This window comes from Rattus rattus, chromosome 15 (genome assembly GCF_011064425.1).
Source record: "Rattus rattus isolate New Zealand chromosome 15, Rrattus_CSIRO_v1, whole genome shotgun sequence".
Lineage (NCBI taxonomy): Eukaryota > Metazoa > Chordata > Mammalia > Rodentia > Muridae > Rattus > Rattus rattus.
Window position 1 is genome coordinate 20,745,874 of NC_046168.1, and position 23,332 is coordinate 20,769,205.

At 41.1% G+C, this 23,332-nt stretch overlaps 1 protein-coding gene across 1 annotated transcript in view; it reads left to right on the top strand.

The window, feature by feature from the left end:
- Window positions 1-398: 398 nt before the first annotated feature.
- LOC116884855 (nucleolar protein 4-like) overlaps window positions 399-23,332 on the top strand; it is a 64,488-nt gene continuing 41,554 nt past the window's right edge. The window contains exon 1 of the mRNA XM_032886098.1: window positions 399-3,467. Coding sequence (XP_032741989.1) covers window positions 2,001-2,462 — 462 coding nt within the window. The 5' untranslated portion in view covers window positions 399-2,000 and the 3' untranslated portion in view covers window positions 2,463-3,467. The remainder of the gene's footprint in view (window positions 3,468-23,332) is intronic.

Below are 23,332 nucleotides of genomic sequence, written 5' to 3' on the forward strand. Positions count from 1 at the left end.
CAGCTGGCCCTGTCCCTCATTTGTTGCTCCAATAAGCAGTAATTAGGTCCTGAGCTAATGGTGTCAGCTGATCTGCTGTTTTTAGGCTAGACCCAGAGGAAATCTCCATGGAAACCCTGCTGGACTCGTCCCCCCACCTGGATGCCTCCAGCTCCTTTCCGCCACCTGGCTGCCGCCCGGCCCGCTGCTACCTCCTCCTGCCTCTAACCTGCAGCCCGCAGCATGCGCACTGCCCCCGGGATCCCTAAATGGGACAATTCTGCCCGTGACGTCAGCGCCCAGCCGTCTCCACAGAAACTTTTGTCCCATTGGCCAATCAGAGAGCTTGGAAGGGGCCTAGGGGTGGGGGGTGGGAGGAGAGGGGAGTGGGAGGGGTGGGGGTGAGGGGAGAGGCGAGAGGTTCAGTGTGTGGAGCTGCTCGCGCAGCGCCCGGGCTGTCAGTCCGAGCTGGGGCCGCCGCCAGACCTTCCAAGAGACGCGCACCCCCGCGCCCCGCACACCCTCGCTCGACCACACACACACGCACACGCTCAGCCTGGCCGCGCGGGAGCCACTGAGCAGCCCGAGAGCTCCGGGACCGGCTGCGGGCAGAGGACCTAGCCGCGTTCCCACTGGGGCTTTCGCCGGGGAGACCGCAGCGAGCTTCCCGGTGGGCTCGGACCCCTCAGGAACACGGCGAGGGCCATCCGGCTGGTTGAGCCGATCCCTGCGACCCGCGCTGGCCTCGGCAGGGAGTGCAGTAAAGAGGAGCGGCTGCAGCTAGCAGGACTGGAACTCCCCTGGTTCCAGCGCCGCCGCGACACACGGGTGGAAATCCTAATGGAGGGATCGCTGACTTCCTTTGCTTGGGAAAATCGTCAGGAGCAACTCCGATTTGGCTCCTCTGAGCATCGGAGGGGGGTCCATGACGTGGCAGGGGGAAAATAGACAACTGAAACCTCCCGCGTGAACTGCAAACTATAACCCAGGGAGAGGGAAGAACTGCTTTCTGCATTTTCATTTCACGCAAAAAAGGTTCAAGTGTCGTGCGGTAAACTTATTTCCATGTCTTGTACCCACTTCAGCAGAACCCAGAGGGTCCTGTCTTGGGGACAGCATCAGTCCGAGGAGCCCCAGCCAGCGGCCTATCTTCCTGCTCCCACATTCCCCGGACTGCATCCCTGTCTGGGGTACTCCATCTATCCTATAGAGCTATGGCCAGGTATCTATGAATACTGGGCGAATTTCTGAAACCCAACTCTTACAACCTACCTGCGTGGCTGGAATTTCACCTAATACATCTGAAGAAATGGCATTTTGAGTCGTTCTTAGGATACCTTCTTTAAAATTCATGTAAAACAGGATCTGATAGGCTTACCAACATGACAGGTAAGAACTTTCTGGCTCTCTAGTCCTGTCGCAGAGGAGGCCCAGGTTGAGCAGGAGAGAGAGTCCAGGGACGCGTGTGCCCACTGAGGCTCGTCAGCAGAGGGCTGCTTTTGCTAGAGGCGCAGCCCTGGCTCCTGGACCATCCGCTGGGGAAGCTTCTGGGGCGCGCGCCAGGAGATTGCCTTGCGCTCCACCTGCCCTGCCCTGGACACAGCCCGGGAGGCGAGGCATCGAGGGACCACCTCAAGTCAATATTGGGATTTTTAATAAACCAAGGAATGGGGTTTTAATTATTCAGAAACCCAGCTCCTCTGGGCCAGATGCTGTTGGGATGGTGCTGGTCACACAGTATTAAAGGGACCGACCGCTAAGGGCACTAGAAAAGCGTCCGAGACGTCCTTTGCAATTAGGAACGAGCCAGACTTGGTAGCACGGGGCATTGATTGCTGGTGCCCATCCGGACCCTCCTCCTCTCTCCCTGATCCTCCCCCCACCCCATCGGAGGCAGGCCCCCGCGGCTCGGCCAGGACCTCGCGTCCTTGCATCGTGGTCTGGGCTGCGTATTTCATGAGCCCAGGGTGAACAGGTGCGAAGTGCGCTGGGAGCATCCGGCCCACGGCAGCGCGGGGAACATGGAGAGCGAGCGCGACATGTACCGCCAGTTTCAGGACTGGTGCCTTAGGACTTACGGGGACTCAGGCAAGACCAAGACGGTGACCCGTAAGAAATACGAGCGGATTGTCCAGCTCCTCAACGGCTCAGAGTCAAGCTCCACCGACAATGCCAAATTTAAATTCTGGGTCAAATCGAAGGGTTTCCAGCTGGGCCAGCCGGATGAGGTCCGCGGGGGAGGCGGCGGCGCCAAGCAAGTGCTCTTCGTGCGGGTCAAGACCACGGTGAGCCGCCTTCTCTGTTATTATTTGTCTGCTGGAGCAGCCCGGAAGGGAGGGCGGAGAGAGGGGAAGGCAGAGGGAGACACTGTTGGCTCCTGGCCCCCCAACCCCGTCCTCCTTAACCCCCTCCCCAAGTCCTCCCCAGACGCAGTGGCCGGGCGTGATTCCCTTCTAGAAAGTCTTTGTGGCCCTTTATTTTAAAGCAATAGCGAACCTGCAGAGCTGGTGGCCCTCCCTGCCTCCGGGCTGCTCTGCGGGACGGTGGCTGAAGCTTGTCTTCACCGTGTCGGGCGGCGCCTGCTGTTCCCCGGGCCAGGCCATTGTCCCACGTCCTTCGCTGGGAGCCTGGCGTGTGTCCTACCTCCACCGGGGCGCATAAAGGGCAGGCTGGAAGCTCAGCCACACGCTCTGATAACAGGCGAGCCTGATGGATAGGTTACTGTGTCTCCTCGTTGGCACAAAGCCCGAATGTGGCGGTTTTGGTGGATGTGGGGCTTTCCCTGGGACATTATCGAGTTTTGTTGTGAGAACGCTGGCGGGGAGACACAGGACAAGTCCGCGCGCCTTGGTCGCCCCCTAAGATCTTAGCCGCGACTGTTTGGTTGGCAGATACCTTCCTGGACATTCCTCCTCCCCGCCCCCCATCCCCTTCTTCACTTGTACCACTGAGGCTTCCTGGGCTAGGCGATGCACAACAAAGAGAGACGGTTTGGGGCACGATCAATTGGTGTATTTGTTCCTCTTTCTGGGTTGGTTCTTGTCTGCTACCCACAAAGCTGTAGTGAGCAAGGAACTGGCTGTCAGAGACCGGTGTATCCCGTTCTAAAACGCAGATGCCTGTAGGGCTGGGAGGCTGCCGCAGCATCCGCTTCCTTTGCAAGAAGAAGGGAACAGGGGCATTCAAGTAAGATCTCAGGTCAGAGGTGTAGTACTGCTGCCTCATAAGGGGTACTCACCTAGAGTGAGTGAGTATGAGGAGCTATCTGACACCCTTTGTATTTTTTGTCTGCTTTGGGATTCGTTGAGCTTACCCTTCCCCCAACCCCCCCCCCTCACTTTTACTGGCGACTGTTTCCCAGTGCACAGCTCCCTGAGGATGTTAGAAAGAAGGTTTCTAGAGGAGAAGGCTATGGTCTCTCTAAGGTGCATGATATCGGAGATATATGCATGAAAGACTCTTCCGAGCTCCGTCTGGATGACTCTCAGGTTTGGAAAGCTGCTTTTGGTTTCCCAAGATTAACTGGGGACGGTTGCTGGAAGGATGGATGTTTTTTTTTTGGGATTTTATTTGGACAATGTGGAAACCAAGGTGAACTGGGAACACAGAAAAGTTTCCTTTCGTTTCTTTCTTTTATTTCTATCGACGTGCAGTTTTTGAAAGGTTTGCAGGAGGTAGACATAAACGATGCTTTTCTTATGCTTTCTCTTGTAGCCCAGAGCACCGCTAAAGACAATGGTGAGGTGTTTGCTTGTCTTGCTGGATGAAAGACTAGGCTGGCATCAGTTAGAGTATGGTTTATTTACATCTGCATGAGTCAGAAGTGTGCTGCAAAAAAGGCAATTGCTTTGTTTCTCTTAGAGCCTAATATCAAGAATTAGACAGAGAAATAATTTGTCCTTAGGCAAAGTGAATTAGAATTCTGAGTGAGTAAAATGTTAATGTATTTTAAAGTACTGTTTGACTATGGTCATATATAATTATTATATATTATATATCATTGCTAGCCAGAAAGTTTCAGTGCTTTTTTGTTCTTTTTGTGTTAAATTTAGATGCTCTGTTTTGGTTCAATAGTTCATGTTTGTACTGATTTGATTACAGCCATTATATGTGTTAGAATACGTGTCCCTTTGAAGACTAATTAAAATTACAAATAGCATAAATTCTATAAAGGTTGTAGAGGCACCAAGACAATTGTGGGCGTGAGTTATTCAAACCAGCATTCACACACTTTGACACCCATATTTTCATGTCAAAAAAAAAATAAACGTGGAGCTGTTAGAGAATTACTGCTAAGACATCTAATAGAAAGTGACAGCTGCAGGAGGAATAATAATGTAGCACGTGTTCCTCTTTTCAGTAAAGATTCCATATATTAATGGGAGACAATGTGATCTGCCAGGTGATATTGTTAAGTGATTTCCGTGTAGTATTTAAAGCACCCTGCATTCCATTCAAGCCTATTTTGAAATGTTGAATAGGATTTTAATTCATGAGCTCTTCTACTGTTCTTTATGAAAAATTTTCTGTGCTCCTGACACAGAATTGTAGGCTCCACCTTCTCTGAGAGGCAGCCAATCACAGTTTCAACCAGATAAAAATAAATAAAATATTCCTTTTATCCTCTTTCCCAATGTCTGAATGCATTTCTCCCTAAAAACCATGTTCAGTTGTCTTCAGCATGGCAAAATACAGTCACCAAAAGGATAGAGGTTTTCTTCTCATTAAAAGCATATATTGCATGCATTGGGTGAAATGAGGAACTGCCTTCGAATGATATTTTCAAGTAGATGGAGAGTTATTCTGGGCTCCTTGGGTCTGAGGGATGCGGACTTGCTTCCCTGTCAATAAGATATGCTTTGCTCCTGGTGTTGCATTAACCCACTGCTGCTGATAATTAGACATCATTACTACAGCAAAAAGGGAGAGAGAAAGAGGAGAGGACTGGCCTGAGCTAATTAGCTACTTTCATTTAGTGGAAGAGAGACAGAAAGCAACTGGGAGGATACACAAGAGCAGAATAGACACACGACACAGATTTAATTGCAGAGAGACCGAGTGCCAATCTCGCAGAGGATCTGGTGCCTTCTGCCTCTCGTTTTCTGCACAGAACAGATGCTGCTCTGCAGATACTCAAGCCCTTGACCCGTGCTTAGATTTAAAACCGAGCATGCAAATAGTGTTTTAAAATAAAAATTGCCAACCACTGGAAGGGATAAATAAGCCCTTTAATGTTTGTTCTGGCCAGGTCTGAAGCTGAGGGGACTTTTCATCACTGATGTTTAGATAACTCAGTGGCCCAAATGACGCTATTTGGTCACCAAGCAACACTGTCCAGCAACTCAGCCATTTTAGGTCGGGCTGGGGACCTGCACGTGTTCTCCTAAGCAGTTGGCTTAGCATCCCATCTGCTTATATTTTGTTTTATTCCACATAACCACTCTTAGTACATTGTTTTTACTAAAAGTGTGAGAAATTCTGAAGAATGATAGAATGGATGCCTTAAAAAAATGCTCTGAAAAAAAAAAAGGAGCGACTTAGCAAATAGCTGACAGTGTTTGTAACAAGCTCAGAGGTAATTTCAAATAACATGGAGGAGTATGGCTGTTTTCCTTACTGCTTTTATAGTTCATTAGAAGCTTTTGACCCTGCATGGCATTTTGTTTTCTGATAACAATTAACTGAAGCACAGTTACAGTCTGAACTGCCACAATACATTATACCACTTGACAGTGTGCATGGTAAGTTAAAAAAAATGAGAAAATTTACTCAATCTTTCTTTCTCATTATGACTAATGCATTGTCTTATATATACTTTTGGAAACCTTATTACATTGAAGAGAACATTAATGAGAAATTTGGTAATCTCATATTGGCAATCTTTTTAGTTTTAAAGCAGTGAATACAGAAACTGAATAACCAAACCATAGGCTATTTTAACCTATATTTTCAAGGAAAGACATCCAAGTGTAAACTTTGCCTTCCTATATACTGATGTGTGTGTGTGTGTGTGTGTGTGTGTGTGTGTGTGTGTGTGTGTATACACATACATTTACTGTGGAGCCTAAAATGAATTTCCTTCCACAAAAGAATCCGCAGTATCTTTAGTGATATGATTTAACAATGTTGATTTATTCAGTCCTGCAATCTGCAGCCGTAGAGCTCATCTTGTTCTTGCTGTGCATACTGGTAATTGATGACTCTAAACTGATTACAGTGAATATTCATGGACAAGATCATAAACAGCGCTCTGTTAGTTCTCTGACTTCTAATAAAAGTGAGAGAAATGGGAACTTATGGAGAATCTGTATCCACTTTCTCCTCTTCTAACACCATACTTTTGGAAACAGCTCATATATTGGACCTGGATCTGAAATTTGCTACAGATACCAGAGAGGAAGAACTATATCCTCAGTCCGTTATGCTTCGAGCCCATAAGAGAAGCATTTGCTACTCTATTCTTAGAACAGGTTGCCACTGACAGAGAGCACATAGCATGTATCATCTGTTCAGAGGGTTAAACTGGGCCCCTAAATAATGCTAGCAATGTTGCTTGTGACATGTCCACTAGTAGTTCCTTGTGGCGCTACCATGAGGCACATCGGTGATCTGTTTCTTGTTCAGTGCCTAGGTAAGCTCTTAGAGGCACTGGGAACCTTCAGCCCAGGTCACTTGAATGAGTGTCAACTGGCAGGATACTTAGATATAAACACCCGTGACTGTGAAGACTAAATAGATGAGGACAACTGCAGCCGAGGACCTTGAGAAAGTAACCCTTGACTTCCACTTGTTCTCCACTGTCTTACTGGTAAATACAAGAAGAGAGGGTGGTCAGTGCTCAGTTTTTGCCTACTTCCCCCTGTATTCATCTGTGTTGCCTGAATATGTTTCTTCAAGATTTTATTTTGTAGACACCGTACAAGGCAGGAAAAGGTGAGGAAGCAGACACTGGGTTATGCAATAAAACTTTCAAGACCTTCAATCCTGTGTCAGGATCATCTGTCATCTTCCTCACAGCCATTGCATTTGCTAAGACTTCTATATTTTTACTGTCTAAATAATTCGCGATGAATCTAATATGGTTAATTCTATATCCCTTTTTAAAATCTCTGTATGACAACACATGAATAATGGGAACAGCAGGCAGGAAGCAGAGCACTGTGGGCAGGATGTAAGCTTTTGAGCATCATTCAGTCCTTTGCTCTGCTGTTAGTAAAGCTGGCGGCCAGGTGAAGTCTCTTATTTGGAAGATGCCAGTGATAATAACTGCTTATTTTGCATAAAAATAACTAATAATATAGAATATACTCTATATAACACGCAGGAATATGGATCGTATCTGATATATTGGTCTGTATGTCAGACGCTTGTGTCTTAAGTAGCTTATTCCTGGCACAAAGTAAATGCTGAAGAAAACCCAACACGAGTGTTATAAATATTAACCAAGTAATATTTATATTACTCCAAAGTGTAATTATAAGTTAGGCATGTGTGTTTGTGGGTGTCTTTGTCTCTGTCTCTGTCTCCTCTCTCTCTCTCTCTCTCTCTCTCTCTCTCTCTCTCTCTCTGGATGCACATGTTAATTATTCAGATATTACTATTATCCTTTTTGTAAATAATGTCTTTAATTTATAAAACATTCTTGTGCTTTAAGAAATTTCGGTGACCAGATAGAAGGAAAAGACTTAGCCAAGTGTCTCATCTAGACAACTACCACCATCAACCAATTATTATGCTATCTTTCCAAGTGCACATAGCCAAGGCAGTTTGAATATATTGGTTGTTTTATAGGGATAGACAAACAATATCCCCAAAATGGCAATACAATGTTATCCTTTTCAAGTAAAAAATATATATTTACCAAAATGTAACAAACTACATCAGATTGAAAGAATTGCTAATAGACAAAAATTAAGAGGAAAAAAAATTAAGGAAAACCAAGAGGTTGAATTAAATTGTTCTTTTAGGTGAAATTTTCAATTGAATGTGTTATTATTAACTTTCTCCAATTATAAAGGACAGGCATAATTTTTCTCTCATCAGACCTTGCCATTTAGCTCCTGGCTTATATTGCATTTACTAGGTTAGAGTTATTATGTGTCACATATCAAATAATTATATAGTATTATTGTGTTTACGCTGTCAAGGTTTTGGCTATTACAACATTTTCCTTTGTTCATGTCTAAAAGTTTCTCACGTATTTCTGTCTAGTTTTCTTTACTACTAATTTCTCAGGTTTGCCAAGCTCTGAATCCTAAGTTCCTCTCTCTCCATAAGAAGCAGCTTGTGTGACATATCCTTCAAGGCTTGTGATAATTGGAGACACTTTCTTGACCTCTGTACCTGGATAACAACTCAATGATGGATGCTTCCAGGTTCCTCCCTCAGAACTTGACACATCTCTCTTGTATCTTACTATGAGGAAAATCTTTTTTGCCAGTTTCATAAATTATACAGTTTTTCCGTCCTTGGAATGAGATCATGTCCCTAAGATGCACCTGAACTCCTTATTTCCCTGTAGTTTCATAGGTGATCACACTGATGCATCGTCTGAGTTTTCCTCAAAACCTGTCTTATGTCTTCTACTGGGTACTTCCACCGAAATATTTCAAAGAATCTCAACCGAAAATACGCAAAATGACTTTTTTTTTCTTCCTATCCTACCCCACCCTAGGTTCTATAAACTGGAATATCTCCTTGACTTGCCATTTTTCCTCATTTATGGCAACACAATTCTCTTACTCATCTAAGGCAAACGTATCTGTGGCGTGGTAGATCCTTTCTCCTGTAATCGGTGCTCAGCACGCCTGTTCCCACGACTGACTCCGCAGTTCCTGTAGCTGCGAGGTTCTCACCAGCTACATATGCACCAGACGATGTGCCAGTTACCTGGTAATTTGGTCATTTCTCCAAAGCCTGTTTGAAGGTAGAGACTCTGACCACCTGAGGTAATGTGGGGTTTGTTTTGTGCTCATTAAGAAACAGTTTCCAAGTAAGCTGTTGTAGGACCACGCATCCCTTAAGTTCATATGAGAGGATTTTCTCTTCTATACTTGTATGTTTGTCCATGTGCCCCTCCAACCAATTATATAATTACTAAAGTATATGAAAAAAAATTTATGAGGTAGTTTTTAAATATTTTTATTGGATATTTTTTATTTACATTTCAAATGTTATTCCCTTTCCCGGTTTTCTGTCCATAAGCCCCTATCCCATCCCACCTTCCCTTCTTCTATAAGAGTGTTCCCCCTCCCCAACCATGTTCCCCTTCTGGGAGCTCTGGTTGGTTGGTATTGTTGCTCTTCTGGGGTTGCAAGCCCCTTCAGCTCCTTCAATCCTTTCTCTAACTCCTCCAACAGGGACCCCATTCTCAGTTCAATGGTCAGCTGCTAGCATTCGCCTCTGTATTTGTCAGGCTCTGACAAATGACTTCTTGGCTTCATCAATATTGTCTAGGTTTGGTGGCTGTATATCTATGGGTGGCATCTCCAGGTGGAGCAGGCTCTGAAAGGCCATTCCTTCAGTTTCTGCTCCAAATGTTGTCTGAATATTTTAATTCCCCCTTTTAAGAAGGACTGAAGCATTTGCACTTTGGTCGTCCTTCTTCTTGAGCTTCATGTGGTCTGTGGATTGTATCTTGGGTAATTCAAGCTTTTCGGCTAATATCCACTTATCAGTGAGTGAATACCATGTGTGATTTTTGGGATTGGGTTACCTCACTCAGGATGACATTTTCTAATTCCATCTATTTGCCTATGAATTTCCTGAAGTCATTGTTTTTGATAGCTGAGTGTAGATTTACCACATTCTCTATATCCATTCCTCTATTGAAGGGCATCTGGATTCTTTCCTGCTTCTGGCTATTATAAATAAGGCTGCTATGAACATGGTGGAGCATGTGTTCTTGTTGTATGTTGGATCATCTTTTGGGTATATGCCAGGAGTGGTATAGCTGGGTCCTCAGGTAGTTCAATGTCCAATTTTCTGAGGAACCTCCAGACTGATTTCCAGAGTGGTTGTACCAGCTTGCAATCCCACCAACAATGGAGGAGTGTTCCTCTTTCTCCACATCCTCACCAGCATCTGTTGTCACTTGAGTTTTTGATCTTAGCCATTCTGACTGGTATGAGGTAAATCTCAGGGTTGTTTTGATTTGCATTTCCCTAATGACTAAAGATGTTGAACATTTCTTTTGGTGCTGTTTGGCTATTTGATATGCCTCAGCTGAGAATTCTTTGTTTAGCTCTGTATCCCATTTTTAATAGGGTGATTTGGCTCTCTGGAGTCTAACTTCTTGGGTTGTTTGTATATTTTGGATTTGTATCATTTGTAGGGTTGGTAAAGATCTTTTCCCAATCTGTTGGTTGCTGTTTTGTCCTAATGACAGTGTCCTTTGTCTTCCAGAAGCTTTGCAGTTTTATGAGATCCTATTCGTTGATTCTTGATCTTAGAGCATAAGCCATTGGCATTCTCTCCAGGAAAATTCCCCAGTTCCCATGTGATTGAGACTCTTTCCACTTTTTTCTTCTATTAGTTTGAGTGTATCTGGTTTTATGTAGAGGTCCTTGATCCACTTGGATTTAAGCTTTGTACAGGGTGATAAGAATGGATCTATTTGCATTCTTCTGCATGCTGACCTCCTGAAATTTAAAGTCTTAACAGTTTAAGCTGTATAGTTACTGCTATGTGTATTAAGATGTATGTATCTGTTTGAAACATCCCTTTAGAACATTTTATGTAATCTATACCCTATTCTCTTTCATTCCCTGACCACCTAACTCTTGGATTTGCCTTTTTGTAACTGACTCATTGTGCTTAACACAATGTATCCAGTGTTAATCTACAATGCAATATTTAACTTCCTTTGTGTTTTAATAGGTGAGGATGTACAACACGTTTTGTTCATGTATTACTCAATGATTGTGGAGATTTCTTCCATTTCTTGGTCATTGTGAATACCATTGGCATGAAATTGGACAGGCAAACATTAAAGTAACAAATGATATATATCAAGATGTCTGACTGTTTAAGAAAGGCACTCCAATATTAAATTGTAGATTAATGCCTCATACTGATATTTCTCAGACTGTAAAATTTTCTAAAAGACAAATATATAGAGATGAGCTTCAAATCTATCTGTCTGTCTGTCTATCCAGCCATCCAAGTTTCAGAATTTTCTTCCTTACATTGATAGCTTACCTTTCAGACTCCCTTGGACACACATGTGCCAATTCCTGCATGTGCTTGTCATGCTGATCCTCAGTCGCCTCGTGTAGAACATTGTGACCCACACTTTTACCCTTATTACCCCCTCTTCTATAAAGGGTGTCTCTGACTTAAAGGCCACAACGCTAATCACAACCCTGCAGATTCATGACGTACACCAAACAACTGTGCACACTTGATGTTTATACCATTGGAGAAATAGCTTCGAGGTATTTTTAAGGGATGTTACATAATCTAGAATAACTAAAATGTAGAATACAGTGAAGATGATGTTGAAACAGTCAGGTGGGGTGAGATGATGAGGAGCTTCGAATGCTAAATTAGTTTAGATTTTATTCTGCAAGAAATGACAGCTGCCTGAAATGTTATAGCAGAGATGAAAGGACTTAAGTGGATTTGTGGGCATAAACTTGATGTTCTCCATGGTTTACAGATATTGAAAAATATAAATTAAATGAGTAAAACATTAAAGTCACACAGTTCAACATGTTGTTTGAAATAACATTACAGGTAATAAAATCATTATTAGGTTTCAAATCAATACAATGCACTAGCTTCTCGTGGCTGAGTAATTGAGTCAGGCTATACACATATCAAATTTTTATTAATCCTAATAAAATATTTAAGATAGGTCAGATTTTTATTAATTCTAATAAAGTATTTAAAATAGTAATCGATTAAACTTAGAAAAAACAGATGGTTTCAAGTCACTTTGTAATATATAGCACTTTTGATTTGAAATATTTTTGTTAATTATAAATATTATTACATACAAGAAAGCTTTAGTTTCTCCTAAAACAGTGAATTCATGTTTTCAGGCAACAATTCAAGTATATTCCCAACCTTTCTCTTGCCTATATGTTTATTTTATTCATATTACATGATCTGTGCCATGGAAGGTCTCACAGTTCTCCAATTTTTGTGAATTGTGTCAGGAAAGTTTTAAGACAATTCCAAAATACTCTTACTCTAAAGTAATCACATCTGCATAAGTGTGGGTAAGGCGGAACCTTCACACACTCATAGTCAAGGTCAGCTTTAAGACAGGAATGCTTAACTGTCTCTGGCCTAATAATTTAGTTCTTTTCATACATAGGACTACTAGGAAAAGTCACAAAATCATCCTGTCTTTCCTTGGTCTCTTCTCTTTCTGCTGCTTTGTCTTGTCCAACTTCAGTTCTGTTTTATCTTATATATTGGTTTTTTTGATGAATGAATAGATGGATGGATAGATTGATAGATAGATAGATAGATAGATAGATAGATAGATAGATAGATAGACACCCACTAGGCTAAAAGTTAACAGCTGAACTATTATCTACACCTGTGTGAAGAGAGAAATCAGTTTTCTCTATTGGAGTGACACTGTGCACAATCCCTACAGCACTGTTCAAGACTATTTTATCAACATATACTTGGTATGTTTTTTGTGTGCTTTAATTTGGTTATAGTTTGGTATTCTGCTTCTTACTCTTTCTTTGGGCATTGAAAGTTTTGATTTTCTTGGTTTGGAAGAGATAGCTGTATTGTCTGTTTTTGTTTTTCTGGTTTTTTTTTTGAGAAAGAACTTGAAGTTGGGTGGGTAGATCGAGGGAGAGGATATGGAAGGACTTGGGGGACTGGAAGAATATGAGCAAAATATGTTTAAATTAATTATTTAATAAAAGTATATTGAAAATATTAAAAAATTAAACAGGCTAAGACATAAAGGAAAAACAAGCCTGAAATATATTCAGTGCCAGTGAGAGCCTCTCTGCAGAGACAGAGAGGAACTCAGGTTGCTGAAAGCTGGTAACTCTTAGGTTGCTTCCATGTCTTGGCCATTATCTTGCAGTAAACGTCAATGTGAATGCATTCATTCGACATTCTGGTTTTATTACCCTTGCCCATGTTGAAGGGGAGTGAGCTTTAATATTTTGGAGACATTCTCTATCGTTTTTTGTATTGTTAGATATGCATGCTCACCATCTGCTGGCTATGTGTATATCTTCAAGAAATATCTGACCAGTTATTTGGAACAATTTTTAATTTGAAATGTTTATTTGCTTTCTCTTGAGTTGTTTGGATTCCTTACGTACTTTAGACATTGATCTTGTGTCAGGTAATTAGTTTTCAAACATCCTCTTATATTCTGTAGTTTGTCTTTGTATGTTGCTGTCTTTGTTGTACAGAAGCACTGTAGTTTGATGTAACATTACAGTGTTCTATTTTTCCTCTCATTACTAATGCTTTTGAGGTCATATCTAAAGGATGTTATTGCTCAGATAAATTTCCTGGAGGTACCCCACAACACACACACACACACATACACACACACACACACACACACACACACACACACACACACAGAGTGTTCTTTTAGTACTTTGAATGCTTTAGATCTTTCATTTAAACCTTTAGTCCATTTTGATTCCATTTTTTTAAGTCAAAACATCCATTCATAAACACAGTGGAATACTCTTTAGTCATGAATAGTCATTTGTGCCAACAAAACTAAACCTGGAGGTCATGACTTTGAGAAAAACGAGATAGGTGTAGGAAGACAAATACTGCATGATACTCATGCATGAGGTTGACAAGAAAACCAACCAATCAACCATTCAAATCAAACAAACATACAAAAATTTTGACTTTATGGAAATAGAAGAATGTTGGTCTAATGGAGGTTTGAGTTAATCATGGGTAGATTAAAGTGAGGATATGATTTAGAAATTCGTCACCACAAATGAGTAGGAAGGATGAGTTTGAGATCTATTTATTTTGCAAGGTTACAATCGTTCTGAAGGCACGATAGATTCTTGAAACATTAAAAAGGAACGGATGTTCAGTGCTCTTACCACGCAGATAGCAGCTGTAGCTCAAAGCACCTTTCAGGTACCTGGATTTAGCCATTCTAGAGTGCATGCGTTCTTCTATAGTATTCATGTGTATTTATATATCATAGCCTACAGAGTAAATAGGTATATTTTCATCTACTAAGTTGACACAATGAAAAGGTATAAAGAGCAAAGGGCACCTTAACACATTGAGAGCGGTGTGGCCAACAGCTGACAGAATCTTAGGGACACAAGTCCCACAATTGCAAAGAAATGGATTTTGCTAGCAACCAAAAGAGGCTTACAAGTGGACCTTTTCCTAGAAGAGAATTCTAAAGAGAGGCAAGCAGAAAAGCCCATTTAAAACATGCTGGCTTTCTGCCCCACAGACATTAGATAATGTATAGGACATTTTGAGCCATTCGTTGGGTAATAATTTCTTATTCAGTAAAAGATATTAGTACATAAACTTTCATGTAAAATTTCCCAAGGTATTAGTGCATTTAAAACAGGTTGACACACTACCTCTGCAGAAACAGATATAAACAATTTAAATGCTTATTTCCTCTGCTATTTAAATTGTAACTATTTTGTGGGTTTTAGTTATGGTAGTCCATAACAAAATAATTTATACTAAAACAAATAGATTATGATAAAGCATTTGAAACATTTAATGCTAATTAATAACATTAAGACATGTATATATATATTTTACACATACATACACATAGGTATATCTATGTGTATAGTATCAAATATATTTGATATGCATACATGTATATATACTATTCATGTATCTATATTTGTATTTCTATTAAAGTTTTTACTTAAAACATTTATATTACTAGATCTGGCACAATAAAATGTAGCATGACACACAGTTTTCCACAGGAATAGGAAGACAGAAATTCAAGTGTAAGGATAAATTATTATTGACGTAATAATTATAATTTATATCAAAGATATCTCAAAAAATGTTTCAGAAAAATTAAACTTCCTTGATTAGAAAGATCCATTTTGTAATGTAATTTACAAAACATTGTTTAATATAAAGTAAATGCCTTTAAAATTTTTCTATCTGCTTCTTGGGGAGTACAATGTAGAAGATACCATATATGTATGTGATGTGTATGTGTATCTTTATATGTATCTTATGATATAATATATATATATCCTATATACCAATAGGCTGTTACAGGTAGATTGACGATAGGTTTTCCTCTCACTGTTGAGTGTATTTGATTTTTCTCCCATCCTCACCGTCTGCAATTTGCTCAAGCGTTCCACTCTTCCTAGTTTTAATCAAGTGTTCATTTAATGTCATTATCTCCACTGTTATAGATTTTCCAAGTGTTTCAGAGCGATTAAAAACCTGGAAGGAATCAAAAGATTCAGAATTTAAGTTCAGGAAGATGGAATCTTAGCATGAATAACAGAGAGAATCCCATCTTACAGCCAAAAGTCTTATCTTTCAGTTGTTGGCTATTTTTCTTTTGTTTAGATACATTTTCAGCAATAAATGCTGAATCTATTGAATATTAAATTCCATTGTTGCATATAAGACAGTAGTCATGGAAATCATTTGATGCATTTTGTTTTAAGGGTCTTTTTTTTTTCTTTTTCCATTTTTTGAGTGGTCAGCGAGAGTGTGAGGCCGTCCCAAGCTTGGATGAGACGCATGGGGTCTTTCTGTTGGTTTTCAATGCCAGATGGATGGAGGATTTTAAAGGTTTAATCCAGAGACATGGGGCAAAGCTGAACCGGCCATATGAGGATCTAGTGTCCTGCTTGGTCATAACCCTGGCATGTGCTACTCAATTGGCCTAATTAGATGGGATTTTTAAATATACTATCAGAGGTTTGTTTGAATATCAGATATGGGCCACTGTTCTCCTGGGACTCTGTTTATTTGCCTATTGGTGCTTGCTGAGGTCAAGACAGGAGTTTTTGTTCTGTCTGCTTTAGCTCATTGCTTCTTTTATCTGTACAAAACAATGAGTTTATTTGTTGGTCTCCTTAATTTGGAATATGTTTATTTATAATTAGCAGCAACTTGAACTATGGGAGGGTGATGCTTAGTTTGATCTTCAGCTTAAGGAAGTGTTTCTGATATTTTTAAACAAATTTATAATTAAGATAACAAAGAAAGCATGCTCATAATGACAAAAATCCATTTAAACCATCTTTACCCACGAATAAACAATTGAGATGTGTATTCCATTATAAATCCCTATATATTTTACGTGCTTTTTGCTCATGAGTTATTTTTGCTGACAATGCATGATGTGTAATGATTAATACATCCTAGAATTCTCAGATAAGGTTAATAAGATCACATTTTAAAGTCAAAACTTTAAAGTCATGAAACTCAATCAAGAGCAACAGCCAACATCACTTTAAAGTAGAAAAAGGGCAAACCCAGGCTGTTTATCTGTAATGAAAATGAGGACAGCACATTGTACTGAACTTCACTGCTGAGGGAAATTTGTTTGACACCCATGAAAAAAAAAATGATCTCTCAAGATGGCTAATTGTACTCAGAAAAAGGAACACAGAGAAGAGGAAAATCAAAAGTGATTACTGGCATTTGTCCGTTCATATAAGTGTGAATGAAGGGTAGAAACTCAACTATGAGAATGCCCATAGGTGATAGAACCCTGTGGTGGCAGAGTGTTGTGCTTCCTGAAGGTTTATCTCTACTGCAGAGGAAGAAGTTTTCCTACTGATGTGCCTGATGTCATCATTTAGTCAATGCCTATAATCTGATTTTTCTCTCTGTCCATACTTCAAAAGACCCTATTAGTTTGGCTCCTACTTTATTGTGCAAGGAGAAAGCATGTGCTGCTTGGACTATTGTCAGCCTTGGAAATGTTTGCTCTGTTTCTCAGTATAAATAATCAGTTTTCTAAAGATGTCAGTGTTTTGTGAGTTTGGGTCGAGTCTTAAATCTCTACATTTAATTAACTTATGTACATCTCCAAAATCCCACTGCAAGGCAGATAAGAGGAGCTAAGAACAATGAGGATTAGAGAGGGAAACAAGTGGAGTTCACTGTCCTTGACTTTCTCGGAATTGTGCCATGTCTTTAGCCCGTTTCTCTTGACCAACTCTTGCCTTGCTGACAGTCTTAAAGATTATTTTCTAAAGCATGGTACAGTGTTTTTTTTTTACTTGTAATGATGCTATGATTTAATGTAACTTTTGATTCAGCTCTTCTTCTTTTAAAATATTATCACTAACATTTCAATATGCAAGTATATCATCTCAATAATGATGTGGCTCTATTCATTTCCTGTTTGAGGTCTTCCTCTCCACAGACTTATGATTAGTTACTTTAAAATATATGTGAATAAAAAAATAAAAAAATGAAATATAGGTGAATAAGAATCAAACATTTAACACCATTTATCTAGTTTTTAAGTGCTTATCAGTCAATCATGGATCTTGTTAAATCAAGGGCACCTGATCTTGGTTTGTGTAAAATGACCAGTTTTCTCAGTTGGCTAGATAGTTTAAGGTCATCCTATTCTGAGGACACTAAGATTCCTGAAAACACTATGAAAGCACTGCTCCCTAGTAAGTGTGTGAAGAAATCATTGACAGGAAGTTTACAGAGGGAAGTCAACCACACATGCACATGCCAAGGGTGGTTTCTCTTTTTCTTCTTCATCATCATCATCATCATCATCATCATCATCATCATCGTCGTCGTCGTCGTCGTCGTCGTCGTCGTCGTCGTCGTCATTAATTATACATCCTAAATGTTGCCCCTACTCCAGGTGCCCTTTGCAGAGTTCTCCCCTATCTCCACTTCCCTTCACCTCTCAGGCATCCTTCCTCCCTGGAACATCAAGTTTCTACAGGATTATGTACATCCTTTACCACTGAGGCCAGACAAGGCAGTCCCCTGCTATATATGTACCAGAGGCCTAGAACCAGCCCATTAGGCTATTTGGTTCGTTGCTTAGTCTTTGGGAGAGGGCTCTACGAGCAGCAGACTGAGACAGATGCAGATACTTACAGCCAATCATTGGACTGAGGACTGGGACCCTGATAGAAGAGTCAGGGGAAGGATTGAAGGAACCCAAGGGGATTGCAACTCCATAGGAAGACCAACAGTGCCTACTAACCTGGACCCTTGGGAGCTCTCAAGGACTGTGTCTTGCCTTTTCATTTCTAAAAGTTAAGGCACAGAATAGATTTATTTATGGACCTACTGAGAGAGAGAGAGAGAGAGAGAGAGAGAGAGAGAGAGAGAGAGAGAGAGAGAGAGAGAATATGAACTTGCTCTCTGCCTAGACGACAAGGAAAGGGGACCAAGTCTCCCCTCCCTCTTTTTGATTCCCTTCCATCCTCTTCCCCTCCTCTTGTCCTTCTCTTCTATCTTCAATCCCAGCCTGTCAGGATAGCAAGTACGGGTTTGGGAGGCACAGGACTGCTGTGGTAATAATGCCAGCACCAACAGAAAGAAGGAAAACCCAAGAGAAAACCGGTTTTGTTAGTCAAAGGAACAGGAGACAGGGACACGGGTGTGGGCATGAGAGTCTCATCACTGAGCAGGAGCCACAGCTAAGCTGATAAGTGCAGCTGCTGCTTAAGCACGAAGCTTTGAGTTCGGATCTCAGCCCCCACATAAAACTTGTGTTGCAGTCGCACGTAAGCCTCTTCTGCAGCAGTATGAGAGCAGAGACAGACTGTCTCTGTGATTTTCTTCCTCTAGCCTTGCTTCAGATCCAGTGAGAGACCTGGTCTCCAGGGGAAAAAATGAAAATCTATTTCTGGCCTCTGTTTGTGAACTTTTGTGCACATGTGTATGCATATACACACATACATGCGCGCACGCGCGCACACACACACACACACACATACATACACACACACACACACACACACACACACACACACACACACACACACACACACACACGCTATTACAACCTGACAATTCCTTCCTTTTTTGAGAAAACCTTTCCTGATATGCTTTTCTCTCCTCTGTGCTTCCTTGACAATGGTGGTAGTGCCTTCTGTTTATGCAGCAGTACAGATTTAAGATTCTATGAGGCGCCAAGGTTTTCAGGCCAAGGAATCAGAAAACAGGTGCATGTGCTGGAGAAGAACTGCGTGGAGTGAGATGAATCCACAAAGAATAGCCCCTAACTCTAGTGTAAGTGAAATCGACATTCTTATTATGAATCCACAGAGTATCCTCAAAGCAGCAGAGCAAAGCCTTTGAAGCGATGGAAACCATTGCATAGGTTCAAGACTATGCCCTCAAACAGATAAGCCGAATGTGTGCCAACAAACTCAGTGAACTGTGAAGAGAGAACTGAGGTTGAAACCCTTGTTACGAAAGCCAGAGTGAGACCCTGAAGGGGTACTCTCTGAGATATCAAGACGTATCCTTCAACACTAAATCGATTCTAACAGGACTACAGTCTTACAACCTCATATTCAAAATCTTTAGAAGATAACCCGAGATGGTTATGCCATCTAAAAATTAACGAAAATTAGACAAATTCTAAAGTTTTGGAAAGAACAGACTGGGAAAACAGTGATTAGAATGCACTGGAGAATTTAATTATAAAATCAAGATGGCAGAGAGCAGCAAAAGTCATGCTGAGAGGCAGGGATATCAGCCAAAGTTTGCATTGCTGTGACCACACACTCGGCGGAGCAACCTAATGGATGGGAGTCTGATTACAACTCATGGTTTCTGAGAAAGGCTCTGTCTATTGTCCTGTGGCTTGTTGCACTTGGTCTGAGCATCATGGGAGTGTGAGCTTGTGGCAGAGGAGAGCTATTCAGCTCACGGCTTACTACAGGTAAAGGGACAGTGAAGGACACTGCAATCCTGAGAACTTCTCTACCGTTATCCAAAGTGACCCATTGTCTCCAGTGCAGTCATCGGTGAAAGTTTCTAGAGCCTCTTAAACCACTGCTGCTCTCTGAGGACCAAACATGGAAATCATGAACCTAAGGCAAACACATGTATTTATTTTCAACTTTGAGACAAAGTCTTATTCCCCAGGCCAGTCACTGTGAAGTAGAGGAGGGATTTGAACCACTGAACCTCTTGCCTCCATTCCCCAAGTGCTGGATTACAGGCTTGAGCCATCACAGCGAGTTTATGTTTAAATCAGATTGAGTAAACAAATCAAATGTATTTGGGTTCAAGAATCTTTTGTATCATCTTAAGGAATTTATGTTTGTGGCAGTTAGAATTGTGGGAAAAAAACCATTAAGAGAAAAGAAAACACGGTATTTGGAAGTTTCTTAGATTGACTAGAAAAGTTAAGCTGTTTAGTGAAAATCAAGATAAACTCAAAGAAACTATTCCCAAACATGTCACAGAGAAAGCACAGAAAACTGCCTCAGAAGCTGCCGTGGCAAGTGGGTGACACACTATAAGTTAGTAAACAATACTGTACACTACTGCAGACTCCACCTCAGATCATGGAGCCCACAAGACAGTAACTGACCTTTCCTGAAGAGCACAGGAAGAAGAATTACACAGCCAGAATAAGTTTCAATGCACTAGATATACTTGTTCATGAACGTAAAGAAGGAGTGCAGCTTATTTAGCATTCTACTAGATGTTTTTCCACGTTTCTTTTTTTTTAATTTTTTTTAGATATATTTCTTTACATTTCTAATGCTATTCCCGTTCCCAGTTTCCTGTCCATAAGCCCCCATCCCCTCCCCTCCTCCTCCCCCATATGGGTATTCCCCCCATATATCCCCCTTACTGACCGCCCCCCATATTCTCCTGCAATGGGGATCCAACCTTGGCAGGACAGAGGGCTTCCCCTTCCACTGGTGCCCCAACAAGGCTATTCTCTGCTACATAGACAGTTGGAGCCCTGGGTCAGTCCATGTATAGTCTTTCGATAGTGGTTTGTCCCTGGAAGCTCTGGTTGGTTGGCATTGTTTCTCTTATGGGGTTGTAAGCTCCTTCAACTCTTTCAATCCCTCCTCTAATTGCCCACAAGGGGGTCCTGTTCTCAGTTCAGTGGTTTGCTGCTAGCATTGACCTCTGTATTGGACATGATCTGGCTGTGTCTCTCAGGAGAGATCTATATCTGGTTCCTTTCAGCATGCATTTTTTAGCTTCATCAGTCTTACCTAGTTTTGGTGGATATATATATGGGCCACATGTGGGGCAGGCTTTGAATGGCGGTTCCTTCAGCCGCTGCTCTAAACTTTGCTTCCATATCCCCTCCTATGGATATTTTTTCCCTTTTAAGAAGGAGTGGGAGCATCCACATTTTGGTCATTCTTCTTCTTCTTGAGCTTCCTGTGGTCTGTGGATTGCATCTTGGGTAATTTGAGCTTTTTGGCTAATATCCACTTATCAATGAGTGAGTGCATACCAAGTGTGTTTTTGTGTGATTGAGTTACCTCACTTGGCATGATATTTTCTGGTTCATTCCATTTGCCTATGAATTTCACGAAGTCATTGTTTTTGATAGCTGAGTAGTACTCCATTGTGTAGATGTACCACATTTTTTGAATCCATACCTCTGTTGAAGGACATCTGGGTTCTTTCCAACTTCTGGCTATTATAAATAAGGCTACTATGAACCTAGTGGAGCATGTGTCTTTGTTGTATGTTGGAGCATCTTTTGGGTATATGCCCAGGAGAGGTATAGTTGGGTCCTCAGGTAGTGGAATTTTCTGAGGAACCCCCAGACTGATTTCCAGAGTGGTTGTACCAGTTTGCAATCCCACCAACAATGGAGGAGTGTTCCTCTTTCTCCACATCCTCGCCAGCATCTGCTGTCACCTGAGTTTTTGATCTTAGTCATTCTGACTGGTGTGAAGTGGAAGCTCAGGGTTGTTTTGATTTGCATTTCCCTGATGACTAAGGATGTTGAACATTTCTTTAGGTGCTTTTTTGCTATTCAATAATCCTCAGCTGAGAATGTTTTGTTTAGCTCTGTACCCCATTTTTGAATAGGGTTATTTGGCTCTCTGGAGTCTAACTTCGTGAGTTCTTTGTATATTTTGGATATTAGCCCTCTATCAGATGTAGGGTTGGTAAAGATCTTTTCCCAATCTGTGGGTTGCCGTTTTGTCCTAATGACAGTGTCTTTTGCCTTACAGAAGAAGCTTTTCAGTTTTATGAGGTCCCATTTGTTGATTCTTGATCTTAGAGCATAAGCCATTGGTGTTTTGTTCAGGAAATTTTCTCTAGTGCCCATGTGTTCGAGACTCTTCCCCACTTTTTCTTCTATTAGTTTGAGTGTATCTGGTTTGATGTGGAAGTCCTTGATCCACTTGGACCTAAGCTTTGTACATGGTAATAAGAATGGATTGATTTGCATTCTTCTCCATGCTGACCTCCAGTTGAGCCAGAACCATTTGTTGAAAATGCCATCTTTCTTTCCATTGGATGGTTTTAGCTCCTTTGTCAAAGATCAAGTGACCATAGGTGTGTGTGTTCATTTCTGGGTCTTCGATTCAGTGCCATTGATCTATCTGCCTGTCTCTGTACCAATAACATACAGTTTTTAGATCTATTGCTCTGTAATACTGCTTGAAGTCAGGGATGGTGATTCCCCCAGAAGTTCTTTTATTGTTGAGTATAGTTTTCGCTATCCTGTTTTTGTTTTTTTGTTTTTTGTTTTTTGTTTTTTGTTATTCCAAATGAATTTGCAAATTGCTCTTTCTATCTCTATAAAGAATTGAGTAGGGGGGTTGGGGATTTAGCTCAGTGGTAGAGCGCTCACCTAGCAAACAAAAGGCCCTGGGTTCGGTCCTCAGCTAAAAAAAAAAAAAAAAAAGAAAAAAAAAGAAAAAAGAATTGAGTAGGAATTTTGATGGGGATTGCATTGAATCTGTAGATTGCTTTTGGCAAAATGGTGGAGAGAAACTTGAAACAATCCCACTAAAATCAAGAACTAGACAAGGCTAGCCACTATCTCCCTATTTATTCAATATGGTACTCGAAGTCCTAGTCAGATCAATCAGACTGATTTGAAAGGAGGTCAAAGGGATACAAATTGGAAGGGAAGAAATCAAAATATCACTATTTGATATGATAGTGTACTTAAATGACCCCAAAAGTTCTACCAGAGAACTACTTAACCTGATAAACAACTTCAGCAAAGTATTGAGGTATAAAATTAACTCCTCATGTTTCTTGATGTCATCATATGTCATTATTCAGGGAGAAGACAATATTTAGAAATAGGTTCATATGAAGAAAAACAACGAATTATCACAAGTAGGGTATAATAAATGGTAAATAATTTTCTAGATGATAGAAACTGATTCCAAGAAGGCATTTAGAATTTTATTATTGTAGCAAG